The sequence below is a fragment of the Cebidichthys violaceus genome, unplaced genomic scaffold (genome assembly GCF_023349555.1).
Source record: "Cebidichthys violaceus isolate CVI_PGR_0920_01 unplaced genomic scaffold, fCebVio1.0.p SCAF_35, whole genome shotgun sequence".
In the NCBI taxonomy this organism is placed as follows: domain Eukaryota; kingdom Metazoa; phylum Chordata; class Actinopteri; order Perciformes; family Stichaeidae; genus Cebidichthys; species Cebidichthys violaceus.
The window spans coordinates 2,561,445-2,583,788 of NW_027176539.1; the positions used below are offsets into that span (position 1 = coordinate 2,561,445).

The 22,344-nt window shown below is 47.4% G+C and overlaps 2 protein-coding genes across 4 annotated transcripts in view; one reads left to right on the plus strand and one right to left on the minus strand.

Annotated features, from left to right (window-relative positions):
• The window catches only part of ptbp1b (polypyrimidine tract binding protein 1b), a 13,194-nt gene extending 600 nt beyond the window's left edge, over window positions 1-12,594 (minus strand). The window contains exons 1-15 of the mRNA XM_068725284.1: window positions 12,550-12,594; window positions 10,602-10,635; window positions 7,993-8,053; window positions 7,658-7,830; window positions 6,722-6,868; window positions 6,465-6,593; window positions 6,272-6,382; window positions 5,999-6,176; window positions 5,826-5,900; window positions 5,059-5,201; window positions 4,570-4,603; window positions 3,702-3,794; window positions 3,249-3,465; window positions 3,090-3,167; window positions 1-1,236 (exon numbers count right to left, since the gene is read on the minus strand). The exon at window positions 1-1,236 is cut by the window's left edge and continues 600 nt beyond it. Of these exons, the coding sequence (XP_068581385.1) occupies window positions 1,104-1,236; window positions 3,090-3,167; window positions 3,249-3,465; window positions 3,702-3,794; window positions 4,570-4,603; window positions 5,059-5,201; window positions 5,826-5,900; window positions 5,999-6,176; window positions 6,272-6,382; window positions 6,465-6,593; window positions 6,722-6,868; window positions 7,658-7,830; window positions 7,993-8,053; window positions 10,602-10,635; window positions 12,550-12,557 (1,614 nt within the window). The 5' untranslated portion in view covers window positions 12,558-12,594 and the 3' untranslated portion in view covers window positions 1-1,103. The remainder of the gene's footprint in view (window positions 1,237-3,089; window positions 3,168-3,248; window positions 3,466-3,701; window positions 3,795-4,569; window positions 4,604-5,058; window positions 5,202-5,825; window positions 5,901-5,998; window positions 6,177-6,271; window positions 6,383-6,464; window positions 6,594-6,721; window positions 6,869-7,657; window positions 7,831-7,992; window positions 8,054-10,601; window positions 10,636-12,549) is intronic.
• Window positions 12,595-14,845: 2,251 nt separating this feature from the next.
• Window positions 14,846-21,289, plus strand: stil (STIL centriolar assembly protein). 3 transcript variants are annotated; one of them, XM_068725283.1, is made up of 16 exons: window positions 14,846-15,173; window positions 15,978-16,076; window positions 16,330-16,445; window positions 16,554-16,729; window positions 16,954-17,201; window positions 17,282-17,365; window positions 17,514-17,600; window positions 17,673-17,832; window positions 17,915-18,018; window positions 18,104-18,212; window positions 18,309-19,082; window positions 19,159-19,249; window positions 19,454-19,616; window positions 19,702-19,798; window positions 19,881-20,125; window positions 20,382-21,289. In XM_068725283.1, the coding sequence occupies exons 1-16, from the start codon at window positions 15,094-15,096 to the stop codon at window positions 20,914-20,916; spliced, it is 3,168 nt and encodes a 1,055-aa protein (XP_068581384.1). In that variant the 5' UTR covers window positions 14,846-15,093; the 3' UTR covers window positions 20,917-21,289. The 3 variants fall into 3 exon arrangements, with proteins under 3 accessions (XP_068581384.1, XP_068581382.1, XP_068581383.1); XM_068725281.1 differs by having other exon boundaries at window positions 19,159-19,616; XM_068725282.1 differs by having other exon boundaries at window positions 17,918-18,018; window positions 19,159-19,616.
• The last annotated feature ends 1,055 nt before the right edge of the window (window positions 21,290-22,344 follow it).

Sequence of the window (22,344 nt, forward strand, 5' to 3'; positions counted from 1 at the left end):
CTCGGAGCAGAGAGGATTAATACCTGATGTCTGTCATGAAGGCACTCCACGTTACACTGAAGTCACACTCAACACATTCCCACAGTAAAACCCCACCAGAGCCTGAACCGGTTCACCTTCTTCCATCTCTTGTCGAGTCCTTTAAACCAGGAACCTGAGGCCGGCGGGTTCGTTTGCATCTAAAAGGCCGTTTTTGGTTTCAGCTGTAGTGGATCACAAACTAATAAATAAAACCGTTCAGAGACGAGCTCACAGATCTAACACAACACCACGGAAACAAAAGCTCAGGAATGATTAAAATATTGCTACAATATTTGATTTGAATAAAACGTGATTGCATACATGGAAATAAAGAAATAAGGAATAAAGACATTAAGACATGAAGAAATGAAAAGAACAAAAGAGCATCGGAGGTCAAAAGACCAGCAAACAAGAAAGAGTTCCCGTGTTTGACGCTCGTCACCAGCAGTACAAAACAACACCAACAACATGAAGACACATCCGTAACACAGCAACAGTAAACCTTTACCAACTGTAAACCTGCTCTCTGCCTGCAGGCATGATGGGACTGTTAACACGCCACAGTCGTGACTGCAGGAATAAGGCACAGGATCCTCTGATCAAACTAAGTCTGGGGGGGGGGGGGGGGGACTTCAGAGGAGAGGATCAGGACCACAGGAAAACTGAGACTACAGAAAGAATTCTGAGGTAATAAAGTCGGGATTAGAATAACTTGAGTCCACGTTCCAGAGAAATAAATTTAGAAGGCTGACTTTAATCCTTGAATCCAGGATTAAAGTGGAAAGGCAAGAGTGGCTAAAAGGTAACGACTTCAAAACAAGGACACGAACGCAACACCAGTCCCAATCCTGACGACGACCTCAGAACGACGGCTTCTGATACCGACTTTACTTCCCGACTTCTGATTAACTCCAGAATTCTGACTTCCTCCAAATGGTTCTTAAAATGACCCTAATCCTCTTAAAGAACCTAAAAATGAGTTTAAAAAAATAAGTTAACGTCACACCAGACTTCCCGGTGGCTCCTGCAGACTGGTAGGAATGATCGGAGTGTAGTGGACCCCATCCAGGGAAGTCGGAGGCTCAGATGGAGGACTTGGAGAAGGAGACCCGCAGGTGGTGGTTCTCTCCCAGGTCGTGGTTGTGGAACTCGATTAGGGACTCGATGGCCTCCTCCACTGAGCCCATCTGGATCAGAGCCATCTTGTGGTCCTTCCTGAAGGAGAAACCAAGAGGAGCGTTTCAGACGACACAGGAAGTCCGCAAAGTCACATGATCAAAAGGGTTCGGGACAACGTATGAATCAGTGTTTCAGGACAGGAGTACCAGTTCAGGACACATACAAAGACCAGGACATGAAAGGTGAGGGTTCAGGGTTTAAGAATGAATGCTTCAGTCAGTAAAGATGTTAAAGATGAGGACATGGGCTTCAGGACTAGGACATGGGGTAACAGGGTTAGGATGAAGACTTCAGGACTAGGACATGGGGTAACAGGGTTAGGATAAAGGATTCAGGACTAGGACATGGGGTAACAGGGTTAGGATAAAGGCTTCAAGACTAGGACATGGGGTAACAGGGTTAGGATAAAGGCTTCAGGACTAAGACATGGGGTAACAGGGTTAGGATAAAGGATTCAGGACTAGGACATGGGGTAACAGGGTAAGGATAAAGAATTCAGGACTAGGACATGGGGTAACAGAGTTAGGATAAAGGATTCAAGACTAGGACATGGGGTAACAGGGTTAGGATAAAGGATTCAGGACTAGGACATGGGGTAACAGGGTAAGGATAAAGAATTCAGGACTAGGACATGGGGTAACAGGGTTAGGATAAAGGATTCAAGACTAGGACATGGGGTAACAGGGTTAGGATAAAGGATTCAGGACTAGGACATGGGGTAACAGGGTTAGGATAAAGGATTCAAGACTAGGACGTGGGGTAACAGGGTTAGGATAAAGGCTTCAAGACTAGGACATGGGGTAACAGGGTTAGGATAAAGGCTTCAGGACTAAGACATGGGGTAACAGGGTTAGGATAAAGGATTCAGGACTAGGACATGGGGTAACAGGGTTAGGATAAAGACTTCAGGACTAGGACATGGGGTAACAGGGTTAGGATAAAGACTTCAGGACTAGGACATGGGGTAACGGGGTTAGGATAAAGGATTCAGGACTAAGACATGGGGTAACGGGTTAGGATAAAGGATTCAGGACTAGGACATGGGGTAACAGGGTAAGGATAAAGGATTCAGGACTAGGACATGGGGTAACAGGGTTAGGATAAAGGCTTCAGGACTAGGACATGGGGTAACAGGGTTAGGATAAAGGATTCAGGACTAGGACATGGGGTAACAGGGTTAGGATAAAGGATTCAAGACTAGGACATGGGGTAACAGGGTTAGGATAAAGGCTTCAGGACTAAGACATGGGGTAACAGGGTTAGGATAAAGGCTTCAGGACTAGGACATGGGGTAACAGGGTTAGGATAAAGGATTCAGGACTAGGACATGGGGTAACAGGGTTAGGATAAAGGCTTCAGGACTAGGACATGGGGTAACAGGGTTAGGATAAAGGCTTCAGGACTAGGACATGGGGTAACAGGGTTAGGATAAAGACTTCAGGACTAGGACATGGGGTAACGGGGTTAGGATAAAGGATTCAGGACTAAGACATGGGGTAACGGGTCAGGATAAAGGATTCAGGACTAGGACATGGGGTAACAGGGTAAGGATAAAGGATTCAGGACTAGGACATGGGGTAACATGGTTAGGATAAAGGATTCAAGACTAGGACATGGGGTAACAGGGTTAGGATAAAGGATTCAGGACTAGGACATGGGGTAACAGGGTTAGGATAAAGGCTTCAGGACTAGGACATGGGGTAACAGGGTTAGGATAAAGGATTCAGGACTAGGACATGGGGTAACAGGGTTAGGATAAAGGCTTCAGGACTAGGACATGGGGTAACAGGGTTAGGATAAAGGATTCAGGACTAGGACATGGGGTAACAGGGTTAGGATGAAGGCTTCAGGACTTCGGGGTAGAGGAGGACAGTCGATCGACGACTCACTGGAAGAACTTGAAGGCCTTGACCATGGCTCCTGAGGTGGAAAACAGCATCTTGAGGTCGTCCTCAACCACAGACGGGCTGCAGACACAAAGGAACATGAGCGTTAGAGGACCGCTGCAGCTAGTCTCAGTCGTGGTGGAGGACTGGTGGAGGACTTACGGGATGTTGGACAGGTGCAAGGTGGCAGAAGGTGGGAAGATGTTGGAGTAGTTTTTGGAGCCGGGCTTCTTGAAGCGGTGCAGGGGAGAGTTGCTGTAGTCTTTGGTCAAGCCTTGGTCCTCGTGGCCTTCACGAGGAAGCTGGACGCTGGTGTGTTTGGACGGCGTGATGCGCAGAGACTTTCCGTGGAGCTGCTGTCCACTCAGGTGACTCATGGCTGCAAAGCAGAGAGTAAAGAACGCTTCTGATTACTTCTTTCTCTTCTCTCACTCTAAGACACTCTGCTCTGTTGTTTCTATCCCTGAACATAAAACATACGTAACATTTTAGGATTCAAACATTCATTGAATAACGCTGAACTCTTCTGAGGACTTTTAAAGCAGCTAAACTTGATCTTACTTCCACTGAATAGACGTTTGAGTCACGTTCACATCATATAACAGTGTTCCTCACCGAGCTGAGCCTGAGTGCAGTCAGACATCTGAACCAGAGCGTTCTCCTTCTTGTTGAACAGAATCTTGACTCTCATCACGTCGCCATAAACACCTTAACAAACAGAAAGGTTAAATTCTTCTCAAACAGGAAGTCGTACGAGCACAACGACGCAGACTTAGACCAAACAGAATATAAAACCCGCCGTCAAACACGTGACTTTAGTTCAGGAGTAAACAGGAAGCAGGGAGGAAGTTCAGGGTCGGATCACAGTGTAGCAGCTATGAATCATGGGAGTGAGAGGCTGATTCAGGACATGCAGACCGAAGGAAACTCAAACTTTACTGAGATCAGATGAGACCATGAATACAGCTGCTGTCACATGTAGTCCCCATGACGACAGGAAGACATACCATAAACTGTGAATCATTATTCTAATTTGTCTTCATGTAAATGTTGATATTTCTATATTTTTCTTTATATATAAATAATATATATATATATAAAATATATATATATATATAATATATATATAAATATAATATAAATATATATATATATATATATAAATTATATATATATATATAATATAAATATATATATATATATATAATATAAATATATATATATATTATATATACATAATATACATTATATATATAGTATATATATAAATAATATGTATGTGTATATATATATATATAATATTATTTTAATCTGTAATAAAGTGTCTTTTTTCCTCACTTTTAGTTCATCAGCCCTGAAGACTAAACTTTTATTAATAATTAAATATTGTAAATAAAACTAATTTCTTTCATTAAAAACAGGAAGTTAAAATCAAAACAAACAAGTGACTGAATTTCAAAATAAGAAGCGAGTGACAACGTACCGAAGAGAACAAAGAGGCAGTGGGGCGTGACTCTCTTTAGAGACAGACAGGTAAAGGTGGGGGGGGTCCGTTTCCATGGCAACAAATTAAACGGGGGAGAAAAAAGAGAGAGAGAGAGAGAGAGACACAGGTGAGGGGGTCAATCAGACGGTTAATTACCTTTAGAGAGGAGGTTGTGTCTGTCTGTCTGTCTGTCTGTCTCTGTGTGTCTGTCTGTCTGTCTGTCTGTCTCTGTGTGTCTGTCTGTCTGTCTGTCCGTCTGTCTCTGTGTGTCTGTGTGTGTCTGTCTGTCTGTATGTCTGTCTCTGTGTGTCTGTGTAACTTCTCTAACATTGAACTGTCAAACATCGTCCGTCTACATCCTCTGTTTTTGTCCGACATGTTAATAATAAACACTGCTGACCCACAATGCACTGCACACAGGAGCAGGAGGTTTAGCGGTCTTATGAACACAGAAGAAGAAGAGGACGGACAGAGAGACGCACTCACCTCAGGGTTCAGGTTGCTGACCAGCAGGACAGAGACTCCAGATGACAGGTGGTGGTGGAACCCCAGTCTGGAGGCCCCGGGGAGGGCCAGAGAGGCCAGGGCCCCGGGCAGAGCGGGGACCAGGCCTGGGTAGTGGGAGGACACTGGGAGGGGTGAGACGGGTGAGATGGGTGGGACAGGTGGGAGGGGTGAGACAGATGGGAGGGTGAGACGGGTGGGAGGGGTGAGACGGGTGGGGGGGTGAGACGGGTGAGACAGGTAGGAGGGGTGGGACGGGTGAGACAGGTGGGAGGGGTGGGACGGGTGAAACAGGTGGGAGGGGTGGGACGGGTGAGACAGGTGGGAGGGGTGGGACGGGTGAGACAGGTGGGAGGGGTGGGACGGGTGAGACACTAATGAGACCACAGCTGGGTCATCTTGAGAATTACAGCACGCTCTTATTTTGAAATGAAATCAACATGAGCAGAGATGTGATTGGCTGTCAGGAATTTATTGCATTTAAGGGCCGATTGGCAGAATATGTAATATCATATTATGAAGTATTCTATCAGTGTATCATATTATGAAGTATTCTATCAGTGTATTCAGTCAGCTGTTTAACGACCTGAAACATGATGCTGACATTTATTATAATTATCCTCCATTGAAGTGACTTTCTAACAGTAGATGCATTGAGATCTATTGAAGCAGGTTTCTTCATTAAGATGAACCCTGGTGAGAAACCACAGGTGCAGCGAGCAGCATGAAGCTGAACAGGTGAGACTCACTGGCAGGCTGGAGGGTGAAGGCTGGAGGGAAGGTGTGAGCTCCACCGTACGGACCGGCTGAGATGATACCTGGAGCTGGAGAAGAGACACACCTGAACTACAGGTTCAACACGTGTGTGTGTGTGTGTGTGTGTGTGTGTGTGTGTGTGTGTGTGTGTGTGTGTGTGTCTCACTGAAGGCGGTGGCCATGGCTGGGTGCTCCATGGTGGGCTGGCTGTCTCCGGTGGGCAGGTCCGGTCTGGTGAAGTCTCGGCTCTTCTCGTTGTTGTACTTGACGTTGAGGCTGGTGAGTTTGGAGAAGCTGATCCTCAGAGTGCAGCAGCCGTTGTAGATGTTCTGACCCTCCAGAGACTGAAGCACAGAAGAGCAGCTCAGTGAACCGTGAACTCCTCATCAGAGGATGTGCGTTCCTGCCGGCGGTGGGACCGGCAGGATGCGATGCTCACCAGTTTAGCCGACTGGGCGGACACTCCGTCAGCATACTGCAGCAGAGCCTGGAACTGACTGTTCTTAGTGAACACGATGATCCTCAGAACCGTGCCGAACTTTGAGAAGATCTGAGGACCAGACGGGAAACGGATCGGTCAAATCTAAGTTATATGCGTCTCCTGCTTGCGTTGTCGTTGTTGTTGTATTTACCTGGCAGAGCGCGTCCAAGGTGACGGGGTAGACCAGGTTCTCCACCACGACCCTCAGCACGGTGCTCGGAGCCCCCATAGTCGGGTCCACATGAGACGTGGTGAGGGCCCGAAGAGCTGCCTGGGCCCTCTGAGAGAGGACATGTAAACACGTGCTAAGGATGGATGGGCACTGTACAGGTGCTAACAGATGCTAACAATGGATGAGTGCTGTAGAGGAGATGCTAACAGATGCTAACAGTAAAGAGTGAGGTGTACCTCCTGGTTGGGGGAGTTGTCTGTCTTGAGCTCCTTGTGGTTGGAGAACTGAACGTAGACCAGATGGTTCCTGATGATGGGCATCACTGTGGAGTAATAACCCACCATGTTCTGAGCTGCTTCCTCTGAGTTCATCTCCAAGAAGGCCTGAAGGGGGACACAGGACAGTTTAGTACAGATAGTTCTGGGCCGGTACGGGACAGCTCGGTACGGGACGGTGAGGGACGCTTGGTACGGGACGCTCAGTACGGGACGCTCAGTACGGGACCGTCGGTACGGGACGCTCGATACGGGACCGTCGGTACGGGACCGTCGATACGGGACGCTCGGTACGGGACACTCGGTACGGGACGCTCGGTACGGGATGCTCGGTGAGGGACGGTGAGGGACGCTCGGTGAGGGACGCTCGGTACGGGACGCTCGGTACGGGACGCTCGGTACGGGACGCTCGGTATGGGACGCTCAGTACGGGACGCTCAGTACGGGACGCTCGGTACGGGATGCTCGGTGAGGGACGGTGAGGGATGCTCGGTGAGGGACGCTCGGTGCGGGACACTCGGTACGGAACGCTCGGTACGGGACGCTCGGTACGGGACGCTCGGTACGGGACAGCTCGGTACGGGACAGCTCGGTACGGGACAGCTCGGTACGGGATGCTCGGTACGGGACGCTCGGTACGGGACAGCTCAGTACGGGACAGCTCGGTACGGGATGGTGAGGGACGCTCGGTACGGGACAGCTCGGTACGGGACAGTGAGGGACGCTCGGTACGGGACAGCTCGGTACGGGACAGCTCGGTACGGGACAGCTCGGTGAGGGACGGTGAGGGACGCTCGGTACGGGACGCTCAGTACGGGACACTCGGTGAGGGACGCTCGGTACGGGACGCTCGGTGAGGGACCGGTGAGTAGAGAACCAACTGTAAAAGTCCTTCACCTGGTTTTTGGCTTTGAGCATCAGCAGGTTGGTGATGTCTCCGAATGGCAGGCCGAGGCTGATCACCTCGGCCTCTGCGATGTCGTTCGGGAGCTTGCGGATGTGTATGACCCTGGATGGAACCCCGGGACCTCTTATGTCACCTTTGAACTTCTTACTGTCGTTTCCATTGGCTACAGAGGACAGGAAGCAACTACCATCATCTCATCAACAATCATACAAGAAGAAGAAGAAAGTCAACAGAACTAAATCTAACATCTCTATAAAGTAATATTCCTGATATCAAACATAGAAACCATTGATCCTGAGGAGCATGAATGTGATATTTAACTGACCTGTGGTGCTCATGATATACGGGCCGTTGGAGACGCTGGGGAAAACCTCTTCAGATCCTCTCTGAAACACAAGTTTGATCTCCGTCAGTTCTCAACATGTGATTTAGACTTTCATCAGAAGACGTGGACAGCAGGCCATCAAACATCACAGTAAAACAGGAAGCCCTGCTGCCACCAGAGGGCAGTAGAGAGCAACATGTCCTTAAAACAGTCACCACGAGACAGTCAAACATGGGGGGGGCACTTCCTGTGGAGCTCAATGAAAACCAGATGTGGACAAAGAGCCTCATTCCACAGACAGAGTTCTTCTTCTACTGTTTCAATGAAAGCCTCCTGTGAGTCCGTGGTGGGTTCACTGGTCATTGAACATTGATTGCTTTAGTTGTCAGTAGACTCTAGAGATGAAGGTTTGGGTCCCGGCCTCTGCAGACTGACTTCTCCTGTGATACTAAATGTCTGTCTGTGGTTCTGGACTAGAAGCCGATTGGACAACGTGACGATCAAACGGACCAATCGTCAGTTGGTGTCTTTGTGTTCCTAAACAAAAGCAGCTCAGATCTTCTTACAGCTCCTCTCATGAATAAAAGAGCAGAAACCTGAGCCCTGGTCTCCTCTGGACCTGGACCTGCTGTCTGACAGCTGCTGCCCGGTCTGTCTCACAGAAGACAAACAGGCAGTCTGCTGCTCTCTGGTTTAAAGGACCAACCACAGACCTCAGCTGGAGACTTCATCTTCATCATCTTTACTGTGATGCAGACAACTCATCTCTTAAATGTCTCAGTACGTTAAAGTCTTCACACCTCTGAGGAGAACATCTGCTCCAGATGTTCTTGAGGAAACATAAACTCTGAACTGTTCCTTTAACAGGATCCAGTGTGTTCTGTTTCAGGTGACTCGCCTGAGGAGACACCTGAGATCCTCAAAGTCACCCTCTCCTCCTCCTCCTCCTTCCTGTTCTTCATGTGGTTCTGGCTCAGATTCAGGTTTTGCTCACATTCCTGTGACTGGTCCACATACCAACCAGAGGAATGTGAGCAAAGGCTTCTGGGAGATCAGATTAATCTCCAGACTCAGATGTTTAGTATCATGTGAACATCAGACCAACAAAGACTGAAGACGTCATCGGAGAGATGAAGGTGAGTCTTCATCAGTGAAGGTGTGTTCACACCAAACCTTACTCGCGGGGGCTCCAGACACGCCGGAGAGGGTGTGTGGCTTATCGCCCCAGAAGCCGTTATCAACTTAAGTCTTTTATTTCTCCATCAGCCATGAAAGAAAGAAGCTGGACTTCTGTCCAGTACTTGTTGTAGAAGTCCAGATCTGCTGTAAACTACACGGTCATCAGAGTGTTCACTACAGCTGTATGAACACGAAACACAATAAACACACAAAAACAGAATGATGAGGATTTGTAAAAAGTCTGATACATCATGACGTCACTGATGGAGGAGGAGCATCTCAACACTGATCGGTGTCACTCCAGTCTCATCACGCCTGAGACTTTGTAATCTATCGTCTGGTGTGAACCCCGTCACTCCACTGATTGACTGCAGTGAAGAGACTCTGTAGTGAGCAGTGGACGTAGTTCAACGACCACCTTAGTGAACACTGACGCTGCGTTCATGAACACATCACTGCGTGGATCATCTGGAGACTTGGACCTCAGAACGTTTATATCTTCTTCTCTCGTTAAACTAAATGTTCACACTGATCTACGTCATTGTTTACAAATATAGTTTATATTTATATTAATATTCATGATCTCATTTCTAACATACAACTGTTCCTTTCACAATAAAAGCCCTCCCAGAAGGATATTCTGCCTTCTCAACTGCAGGAAGACCTTTAATGTGAAACAGAAGCAACAAAGGTCTGGCTCTACCTCAGGTACATGAAGGCCACGCCCACCACAGGTGATCAAAGTGATCAGCTGATCACTAGAACCAGTAGAACCAGTGGTTCCGGTTTCCTGATACACGTTAACATCGTCTGTTATTGATCCATCAGCCTGATTAGAGCTGGAGATTCATCTTCATCTAGTGATCCATTAGATCAGGAAATACTCAACAAGACACGCCCCCAACAGCTGATCAATGTAACCAAGACACGCCCCCAACTGCTGATCAATGTAACCAAGACACGCCCCCAACTGCTGATCAATGTAACCAAGACACGCTTCCAACAGCTGATCAATGTAACCAAGACACGCCTCCAACAGCCGATCAATGTAACCAAGACACGCCCCCAACAGCTGATCAATGTAACCAAGACACGCCCCCAACAGCCGATCAATGTAACCAAGACACGCCCCCAACAGCTGATCAATGTAACCAAGACATGCCCCCAACTGCTGATCAATGTAACCAAGACACGCCTCCAACAGCTGATCAATCAATCAAACCGATGTTATCGATTGATTTTCTGTCCATTAACTAATTGATTAATTAGGCTATGATGTCTGAGGGTCCTTGAACACAACAAAAACTATACAAAGGTGATTTTAGAGAGAGCTGAGGAGGAGGAGGAGGAGAAAGAGGAGGAGGAAGAGAAAGAAAGAGGAGGAGGAGAAAGAAAGAGGAGGAGGAAGAGAAAGAGGAGGAGGTTCCTACCTTAGTACCAGCTGTTAGATCTTGGTGGACACTGCTGTGAAGAGAAGACAGCGTGTTAGAAGCAGCAGAGAGAAAAACTCAAAACAAGCCAACAAAGTTAAAATGAGGTTGAAGCCTGAGGAGACGGAGCGAAGGGCAGAGAAAACCCATCAGACTGAAGCGATGCGTTCAATGACATCACGACAAGTCTGTGAGGAGATAAAAGTGTCTGTGACACTTTAACCCGTCGTCTGAGTGTTCACAGTATTACAGAAAGGTGGCGCTGTGTTCACACCAAAGATTACAAAGTCTCCTCAGAGACACGATGAGACTGGAGGGATGCAAATTGGCACCAAAAAAAATGCGTGTAGTTTACAGGATATCTGGACTTCCGCAACAAGTACTGAACAGAAGTACATCTTCTTTCTTTCATGGCTGATGGAGGAAATAAATGGCTTAAGTTGATAAGAAGTATGACAGAGTAACTGTCAAGAGTACCTGTCAAGAGTACTTGTACTTTGGATGGTACATGTAGAAATGAGACACTAAACCGGCTGTCCTGAAGAAGAAGAAGAAGAAGAAGAAGAAGAAGACCCTCAGGGCACCAATGAGCCTCGACAAAGCACAAATATTCAGAGCAGGAAGTGGAACGCCTGTCGCTCTGCAGAGGATCACGTTCAGCTGGTAGAGAAGCAGCTGGTGAACAGAACACCGTAGAGATCAATACAACCAGAACCCATGAAGACAAACGCGTCCATTAAACTTTGATATCAACAGGAACCAGAGGAAGACAAACAGGTCGTCTCACGTTTCCTCCTTTGGTGGAGTTAGTTTGAGTCTTTAAATGCAAACAAGACCTCTTCACATGTAAAGCTACAGTCACCTTAAAAAGAATGAATTCAATCTGAACAGCTCCGTCTAACATCTGAGTTCATCAGTTACTGCCGAGCTGCAAATGAAACACCGTGAATATAAAGTTGTCTTCTTAATATTTAAAACACAAACCTCATAGAACACAAGTGTTCTATATGTTCTATATAACTGGACTTGCTTTAAGGTAAACACTTGTGTTGAAGTCCTCCAGTCTGAACCGTTGGTTCTTACACCTTTAACCAATCAGATGAGACCCGTCTGTCAAACATGGAGCTACATCAACTTTAGTAACATTTAAACATTTCTGAGAGGGAAACATAATTAGTGGGCGTGAGAACATCGTGAAGCTTCACTGGGAGTTATGCACGTTGCTGAGTGATCATTACAGAAATTGATGTATTAATTTAGATCTTAGTGTGTTAAATAAGTAAACGAGGCCTCGTTTAAATACCAGTAAACAGAGTTAAGTGTGGAAGTTGTGCACAGCTAACACCTCAGCTAGCACCTCAGCTAGCACCTCAGCTAACACCACAGCTAGCACCTCAGCTAGCACCTCAGCTAACACCACAGCTAGCACCTCAGCTAACACCACAGCTAGCACCTCAGCTAACACCACAGCTAACACCACAGCTAGCACCTCAGCTGACACCACAGCTAGCACCTCAGCTAACACCACAGCTAGCACCTCAGCTAGCACCACAGCTAGCACCTCAGCTGACACCACAGCTAGCACCTCAGCTGACACCACAGCTAGCACATCAGCTAACACCACAGCTAGCACCTCAGCTAACAACACAACTAGCACCACAGCTAGCACCTCAGCTAGCGCCACAGTTAACAGCACAGCTAGCACCACAGCTAACACCACGACTAGCACTACAGCTAACAGCACAGCTAACACCTCAGCTAACGCGGCTAGCTTTCCTTGCTAACACCACAAACACAACTTTATCGACGGTTAAAAGATCAACACGAACGCCGGCAGTCTTCCGGTCTCACGTTAATCTGACGACGTGTTCACGCAGATGTTCCCGGTTGTGAGTAAAGAAACAGATCAAAGACAGACTGAGTGTGAGTGAACACGTAGAAGACTCACCCGTCCATTGCACAACACGGAACTACGGAGCAACAGGTTCCATCCAGCACCGCTCCAACAGACAAAATGGCGTCCGGTAAAAGGGAGCGACCTGATTGGCCAGTCAGCAAACATTGTAGGCGTTTCCAGACCGGAGCCGGGCGCTGATTGGCTAGGTGAAAAGAGACGTTACGACAAAAATACTTTTTTTTTTTACATATTAGTTTTAGAGATGAATGTAAAGGCCTGATGACGTTTCATCGATCAACGTTCATCTATGATAAAGATGTGCCCCTCAGTAGCAAAAGATACACACACGCTTTGCATTCTGGGTAAGTGGGCGTTGTCCCGACAAAAAACGTGACGCGTTTACATTCCGATGTCCCGGATGTAAAGACCCGGGACGACAGCGCGAGACACCTGGAAATAAACAAAACAAGTCACAAATAAACACCAATAAATATGATTAATCACGTGTTTCTGGTATTTATTGAGAGAAGGAAACAACATGGCGTCTCCCTTTACAAATAATAAATACATTATAAATAATATTCATCCCACCGACCAAGATTAATAAAGATGAATAAACATGTTCTATTATTGTCAGTAAATAAAACTATTAATTATATAATCATAATCAAATCATTTAATTAAGCTGGAAGTGAAGGAGGTGATAGAATATATCTGTTGAGTCTTATTGAAAAAAAATATTTATTTTACAATTCAAAGTCACAAAATATGTGTTCATAATAAAGGCCACAAGATTAAATATAGATATATTTTAATATGAAATGGATCAGTTATCATCATGTCTTAATTGCTGCTCCTAATAATGATATTTTAATATTAATTCATGTTTATCTGTTATGTTTCCTTCATCTTAGAGTGTAAACAAACTCATAACGCTGATTATTTAATAAGTACATGACACATAGTATATATATATATAGTATGAAAGAGGTACAAAACAAAACAACATGAACACAGAGAAGACTCGTTAAAACATCTGATTATTTGAGTTCAGCTTTAAACTGGGTTCTGTTGATTCTGATCTCTATAAGACCAGGACCAGGACCAGGACTCCTCTTTGTCCTGAGGGGACAGCGTCTCTGATCTCTGGACTTCAGAGTCAACAGGAAGTTTAGTTTCCTGTGAACAAAAACGATGAGTCAGACTTCTGAACTCACAGAGAGACAGAGAGAGAGAGAGACAGAGAGAGAGAGAGACAGATGAAGAGACAGAGAGAGAGAGAGAGACATAGAGACAGAGAGACAGAGACAGAGAGAGAGAAAGACAGAAAGACAGAGACAGAGAGAGACAGAGAGAGAGAGAGACAAACAGGTTTCTGTCTGTCTGTCTGGACTCGGTGTCGAGTTACACGCTGATGAATAATTCCTCCACTTTCAGGAGATTAACTTTGTGTGAAGAAAACCCTCACACATGAATAATCCAACACACACACACACACACACACACACACACACACAGACACACACACACACACACACACACACACACACACACACACACACACACAGACACACACACACAAACAGAAACACACACACACACATACACACACACTGTCCTCACTGTAAAAACAAAATTATCTACTTTCTGCTGTATATGTTTATATGTTTATGTTTATATGTTTATGTTTATATTGTTTATATGTTTGTGTGTTTATATGTGTATATGTTTATGTTTATATTGTTTATATGTTTAAATGTTTATCTGTTTAAATGTTTATATGTTTATATGTGTATATGTTTGTGTGTTTATATGTTTATATGTGTATATGTTTATATGTTTATATGTTTATGTTTATATGTGTATATGTTTATATGTTTATGTGTGTATATGTTTATATGTGTATATGTTTGTGTGTTTATATGTTTATATGTTTATATGGTTATATGTGTATATTTGCATATGTTTGTGTGTTTATATGTTTATATGTGTATATGTTTGTGTGTTTATATGTTTATGTTTATATGTTTATATGGTTATATGTGTATATGTTTTTGTGTTTATGTGTTTATGTGTTTGTATGTTCATGTAATAAAAATACAACAAAATATACATATATATATATATATATATATATAAACTGCGGTATGGTCCTATAAGTACTCGTGCCTCCGTCTGGCCGTTGGGGGCGCTGTGGAGCTTCAGTCAGTTTAATCTGATGCTGACGACACAAGAAGGACGTGAAGAAGAGGAGACGGAGCGACACGCCATTGGTCAGAACGGCTCCTTGGAGCTCTTCCTATTGGCTGGTTGAGTCGCCCCGCCAGAGGAGCAGAAACAGCGCCACAGTTCAACAGCGAGCAGCTGGTTGTTGTCTGCGGTCAGATTCATACACAAATATTGAGAAGAAGTAAAGTTAACTCAGAGTTTGGGACTTTATTAAACGTTATCGTCCGTGTGGCTCGAGCTTCGTCCCTGTATGTGAAGCTAACGGAGCTAACAGAGGGAGCTGATACGGTGCGAGCAGGAAGCTAACGAGGCTAGCAGCTGTTAGCCGCTCAGTGACCGTTAATAGTCCCTCTCTGTCGGCCACAGATGAGCTGCCCGGTGGACCTCCAGGCTCTACCGTCCGGAGTGTTCGAGGCGGTTCTTACTCCAGAGAACGTGAGAGGAAGGTGAGTTCATGTCAGCGCGCATGCGTCAGGTGACAACAACACCTGATGAACGTGATGAGCTCAGGTAGAATAGTCAGTACAAGTAGTACTACCACAGTGTAGAAGTACTCTGTTACAAGTATCTTAAAGGTAAAAGTACTCACTCATAATTCTAATTATTGATACATTCATGTGTTCATCACTTTAATGACTTTATGAGGTATAAATATGTCATTACAGTGTTTATTTCGGTCTGTGCTGACTTTATGTTTTATATTTAATTCAACTTTATTTGTACAAACAAACATCTTAAGATTAAAGTTTAAACTTCAGATGAAACTTTATTGATCTTCAGAGGAGACGACGACGGACCCTTCTAGAGAAGTTCAAAAGAAACGAATCAGAAGAACAAAGAGTACAAATACAAGTTATACAAGAGCATGTAAAGTCAGACTACAACACAGTACAAACACACACTGTACACACACTCTGTGCAGACACACACACTGTACACACACTCTGTGCAGACACACACACTGTACACACACTCTGTGCAGACGTACAGACACACACACTCTGTGCAGACACACACTGTACACACACTCTGTGCAGACGTACAGACACACACACTCTGTGCAGACACACACTGTACACACACTCTGTGCAGACGTACAGACACACACACTCTGTGCACATGACTGTGTTTGGGGGTTCAGTGAGTTGTTGTTAGTGTGATGATTGTTAGTGTGTCACATTATGAACAAGGTAATAAATATAACCATGATGAAGTTCCTCTGACAGAACGTTCTCTCTTCTCTCCTTCAGAACCTTCATGAACTCTCTCAGTTTCCCCAAATCCAGATCAGCTCTGTGGGACGGAGACCCAGCAGGAGAGAAGCTCCGCCTCCAGCTCTGTGCTCACAGGTACATGTACACACACACACACACACACACACACACACACACACACACACACACACACACACACACACTCACACTCACTCACTCACTCACTCACTCACTCAAAGAGGCCACGCCGCAAATAGCGAATAACTTTAAGTGTGTGTGTGTGTGTGTGTGTGTGTGTGTGTGTGTGTGTGTGTGTGTGTGTGTGTGTGTGTGTGTGTGTGTGTGTGTGTGTGTGTGTGTGCGTGCGTGCGTGTGCGTGTGTGTGCAGGAAGCCTCGGTTGGTGCTGCTGGAGAAAGCTCTGCGTCTGGCTCAACGACACGCCCGTCACAGCAACAAGCCCCGCCTCCTTTGTTTCCTGCTGGGCTCGGTGTGTGTGGATGCAGGTGAGAGTTCAGGTCTGTTCAGGTGAACCAGAGACCTGGTTCCACATCAGAGATAATACACTTTATAGTTATTATAAATAGAACTGAATTCTGATGACTGTGGTCCAGATGAGGGGGGGGTCACCGTGACCCTGGACCGGTTCGATCCGGGTCGGGACCAGACCGGGTCCTCCATCAGGGTCCCCTCTGCTCTGCTGCCCGGAGACGTCCTGGTTCCATGTTGGTTCTCCACGCAGAACGAGACCGTCATCCAATCAGAGGCGGAGCTTCACCGCTGCTTCAAGGTCTGAGGTCACAACCCGTCTGTCTGTCTGTCTGTCTGGAGTGAGACCTGATGTCTCTGGACTCTTAGTTGTGTTAGAGTATTATGGGATGTGAACACTTTGTTAAACGAGATCTGACCTCTGAACTCATCTAACTGTAGTGTTGAGTTCATGACAACATCTCATCTTAAACCTGATGTTTATCTCTCTCTCTCTGTCTCTGTCTCTCTGTCTCTGTCTCTCAGGCGTTGCAGCAGTGTGTGAGCAGCAGACAGACTCTGTCTCTGTCTCAGCTGATGAAGGTTCAAGGTCTTGTCTTCTGCTCTCAGCAGTCTGACGCTGCGTCATTCGTCCTCAGCTGGTCGGCCGTCTGTCCGTCTGTCAGCGTGGACGTTCAGCCGGTCAGAGACGTCCCCATCATCCCCACCGCTCTGCTGAGGAGTCTGACCAGCATCAACCCGCCGGCGCCGCATGCCGCCAACCGACAGAGAGGGTGAGAAGTGGTTCCTCTGATGGAGTCGGGGTTCCTCTGGGGGAGTCTGGTGACTTCCTCTCTTCTGTTTGTGTCTGCAGGTTTCTGACCATGGATCAGACCAGGAAGCTGCTCCTGCTGCTGGAGTCCGACCCTAAAGCCTCCAAGCTGCCGCTGGTGGGACTGTGAGTGTTTCTCTCACCAGGTGTTCTCGTGGTTCTCTCACCAGGTGTTCTCGTGGTTCTCCTGGGATGTTCGTTCAGTTATATTTTATCTTCACAAAACACTGATGTTGAAGCTCCATGGCTAACTGTACTTCCTGTCATGTGACAGCTGGCTGAGTGGAGTCACACACGTCTCCAACCCTCAGGTGTGGGCCTGGTGTGTGAGGTTCCTGTATAGCTCCGCCCTCCAGGACAGGTGAGTCTCACCTGTCCGGTCCATTAGGTGTCTGTTGTTGAGGAGTCCCTGAGTGTTCCTCTTGTGTTTCAGAGTTCTGTCAGAGAGCCGCTGTTTCCTCCTCGTCCTGTTCGCCTCCACCCACAGAGCTCCTCAGTTCTTCCAGTGTCGAGGACCTGGACCTGGACCGGGACCGGCGCCACAGCTAGACTACCAGCTACTGACCGCCTCCCAGTGTGTCACACTGTACCAGGTAACAGCACACCTGTCACCACAGAGACTGTAGTGATAGTAATGGATGAAGGGGATGAATGTGGACCCATGTGGACCTTCAGCAGGTGGTCTCGGTGGAGGGTCGGACTCTGCGGTGTGAGCTGGGTTCAGAGGATCACAGCCGACAGACGGAGGTCTTCAGAGAGGCCCGGACCTCCTTCAACAGGTACCAGAATCCCAGGAGTAGAGCGGGTCGGTCTTAAAGTACGAGGTGGTTCACAGCCAATCAGAGAGCTTTGTTCTGTCCTCAGAGCTGCCCCCCCCGCTGCCCGTCTGTCTGTCAGCGATCAGGACTCTGGAGTCGAGGACGAGGACTTGTCTCCACGTCCGTCTCCGAGCCCGCACCCCCCCGCTCAGCAGGTCGGTGGTTGACCTGTGACATCACCGTGATGTTGACCTGTGACATCACCGTGATGTCACCACAGACGGTTGAGTTCAGCTGTTTTCTGTTTTCAGGCTCGGAGAGTTCGGCCGTCTGTTCCGGAACTTTCTCTGCTGATTGACAGCGGCTTCTCCTCCAATCACAACGCTCGGCAGGGCCCCGGCTCCGCCCACAGAGACCCTCCTGCTGCTCCTCCCACCAGAAACACCACCTCCTCCTCAGCTCCCAGACCTGCTGCTCCTCCTCACCTCCACAGCACCCCAAACTCCAACCTGCAGGAGCCCTGCTCCTGCTGCTCCACCCACACCTACAACTGCACCTCCATCTTCTCCTCCTCAGGACTCCACCCTCTTCCTCCATCCTCCCACCACCACACTCCTCCTCCCTCCAGTCTTCACACTGCTCCTCATCCTCCATCCTCCCACCACCTCCACACTCCTCCTCCTCCTCCTTCCAGTCTTCACCCTGCTCCTCTTCCTCCATCCTCCCACCACCTCCACACTCCTCCTCCTTCCAGTCTTCACCCTGCTCCTCCTCCATCCTCCCACCACCACACTCCTCCTCCTCCCTCCAGTCTTCACCCTGCTCCTCCAACTACTCCTTCTGTTCGTCTTTCCTCCATTCTTGCTCCTCCTCTGTCCTCCCGTCACCAAACTCCCTCTCCCTTCTGCACCCACCCTCCTCACAGCTCTCCTCCTCCTCCCTCCCACCTCCTCCCCCCTCCTCCCTGTACCTGTAGCCACCCTCCTCATGCCCCATGCTGTGATCAGGTGGGGGGGGTCGTCCCGTCTGACACCTACCAGCTCCTCCTCCATCAGGACCGACAGCTTCGCCTTCTACAGGCACAGGTGAGATCTGTTCTTCAGGTGAGTGTGAGGTTGTCATGGTAACAGTGTTGAGTGAACGATGAACGACTGTCTTCAGGTGCAGATGCTGCTGGAGGCTCAGGGGACACTTCAGTCCTCAGGTGGGCAGGTGGAGGCTCAGACCCCCAGGAGCATCGCTGTAGAGACAGGTGAGTCTGAGGGGACAGGTGGGACTGACGGGACAGGTGAGTCTGAGGGGACAGGTGGGACTGACGGGATTGAGGGGGCAGGTGAGTCTGAGGGGACAGGTGGGATTGAGGGGACAGGTGAGTCTGAGGAGTCTGAGGGGACAGGTGAGACTGAGACTGACTGTGAAGAGCAGCTGGACACACGTCTCACTCTCTGGTTTTCAGGAGCCAGTCTGTTCTGGGGGAATCCCGTTCAGTCACCCCTCCCCCATCGGAAGGTACAGGCTCCTCCCACCTCCTCCTCCTCACACGCTGACCTGTCCGTCATCGGGTCTGTGGGCGGAGATGAGGACAGTGAGGCGGCCTGCTCCCCCTCCGGTCAGCACAGGTGAGCCGGGTGGAGAAAAGACGGGTGTATTATTAAGCAGGTCTTTATCAATAGAGACCTGGACTCTGACTCGTGGTGTGTTCAGGTGCAGTGTCAGCGGTCTGGAGAGTCCAGTTCTGGGAGAGAGTGTCAGCATGTACCGACCAGACGGAGAGCAGCAGAGCTTCTATCACACCCTGAAGGTAACGTCCCGCGACGCTACCGGGTCCCGCGACGCTACCGGGTCCCGCGACGCTGACTCTAAATATTTGAATGTGTCCTCAGAATCAGCTCACCAGTCGTCTCCAGGAGTCGGACAGTAAACAGGAAGTGGAAGTGGAAGAGGAGTCTAGCAGGAGGAGCCTGTCTGTGTCCCCCCAGTCCTCCCAGTCCAGGAGGAAGCAGAGCTGTGGAGGAGACCCGGTGCTCAGAGCCACCATGAGGCAGCTGCAGCAGCTCGGAGTCGACGTGGACCGAGAAGACCTGACGGAGTCCAAGCGCAGAATCCATCAAACGGTGGAGATCAGCAGGTACGGAGCTCAGCTTAAATCAGGGTTCACTGATGCAGCTGTTACATGTTCAGATGAACTGACGATTATCAAAGAGTCCACGGTTCAGAACAATCCTCAACTGCTAGAATAAGAACCGTCACAACAGACCGTAGTGGACCAGTGATCCGTACTGACCCCCCCTCGCGGTTTAACGTTAATCGTGTGTCTGTGTCTCTGTGTGTGTGTGTGTGTGTGTGTGTGTGTGTGTGTGTGTGTGTGTGTGTGTGTGTGTCAGCGTTCTGGCGAGCATCAACCCGGCGGCGGTTCTGTCCCGTCTCAGCGTGTCTGAGCCGACGGACAGCCTGTTCCCTGAAGGCAGCGTGGACCTGAGTCTGGAGGCCAACGCCATCGCCCTGCGTTACCTGAGCGACTCGCAGCTCAGCAGGCTGTCTGTGGGAGGCCACGCCCCCCGCCCAGGGCCCGCCTCCAACCACTCCCTTCTGTCTCCTAGTAACATGTCTCTGGCAACCAGGAAGTACATGAGAAGGTACGGCTTGATCGAGGAGGAGGAGGAGGAAGAGGAAGAGGAGGTTGACGTTCGCCAGCCGCTGACCGAAGCCGTGAACGTGAAGCTCCTCCCACAGAGTCAGCTGATCCGGGACTTGCGGCCCAAAATGCAGCTGTTAGCGGGCGGACAAAACGCCGCCGACAAGGAGAACCGTTCCAGCGGGCGGCCATCTTTAATGAGGGCAAGCAGCCATCAGACCGAAGGATCGGTGGGAAACATCCTGGACCTGAGTCGCCTCAGACAGCTGCCCAAACTCTTCTGACGGAGTCTGGTCAGCGTGGAAACTCTCTGCTGGACTCTGCTGGACTGTGTCCTGGTTTTCATGGTCTCACTGGTTCTGAGGGACTGATGTGGAACATTTTAAACTGTTATGTTCTAGATGTCACCTTGTCTTCATGGTTTCACTGGACATCTGACTCATTTATCAGAAGTTTGTTTCTGTCACTTCCTGTTTTGATTTGAATGTGTAGATTTTTTTAATATTTATTTCACAAATAAAATTCATAATACTTTTAATACCTGGATACGTACTTGTATGTAAATGTTAACCAGCTGGAGGACTAGTGAACATTTAAAAAAAAAAAAAAAAGAATATTTAAAAATCTCTTTCAAGAATCAGAATGAGAACTGTTGATTGCTGAGGTATGTTGAACACACAATGGACTCAACGATGGCGGTGTAGAAGTGCACCATCATTGTCTTTGGCAGGTTGAATTTATTCAGCTGCCTCAGGAAGTACATCTATGCTGAGTCTTCTTTGTGATGGAGCTGATGTTCAGCTCCCACTTGAGGTCCTGAGTTATGATGGAGCCCAGGAAGAGGAAGGACGTGATAGGGGAGTCCCACAGGGAGATAGAGGGAGTGATGCCTCTAGTGGACACGAAGAGAATAACATGTATTATCTCTATAATATAGTAGTGATGTCTCTAGTGGACACGAAGAGAATAACATGTATTATCTCTATAATATAGTAGTGATGCCTCTAGTGGACACGAAGAGAATAACATGTATTATCTTTATAATACAGTAGTGATGCCTCTAGTGGACACTAAGAGAATAACATGTATTATCTCTATAATACAGTAGTGATGTCTCTAGTGGACACTAAGAGAATAACATGTATTATCTCTATGATACAGTAGTGATGCCTCTAGTGGACACTAAGAGAATAACATGTATTATCTCTATAATATAGTAGTGATGTCTCTAGTGGACACTAAGAGAATAACATGTATTATCTCTATGATACAGTAGTGATGCCTCTAGTGGACACTAAGAGAATAACATGTATTATCTCTATGATACAGTAGTGATGCCTCTAGTGGACACTAAGAGAATAACATGTATTATCTCTATGATACAGTAGTGATGTCTCTAGTGGACACTAAGAGAATAACATGTATTATCTCTATAATATAGTAGTGATGCCTCTAGTGGACACTAAGAGAATAACATGTATTATCTCTATAATATAGTAGTGATGCCTCTAGTGGACACTAAGAGAATAACATGTATTATCTCTATGATACAGTAGTGATGTCTCTAGTGGACACTAAGAGAATAACATGTATTATCTCTATAATATAGTAGTGATGCCTCTAGTGGACACTAAGAGAATAACATGTATTATCTCTATAATATAGTAGTGATGCCTCTAGTGGACACTAAGAGAATAACACGTTTTATCTCC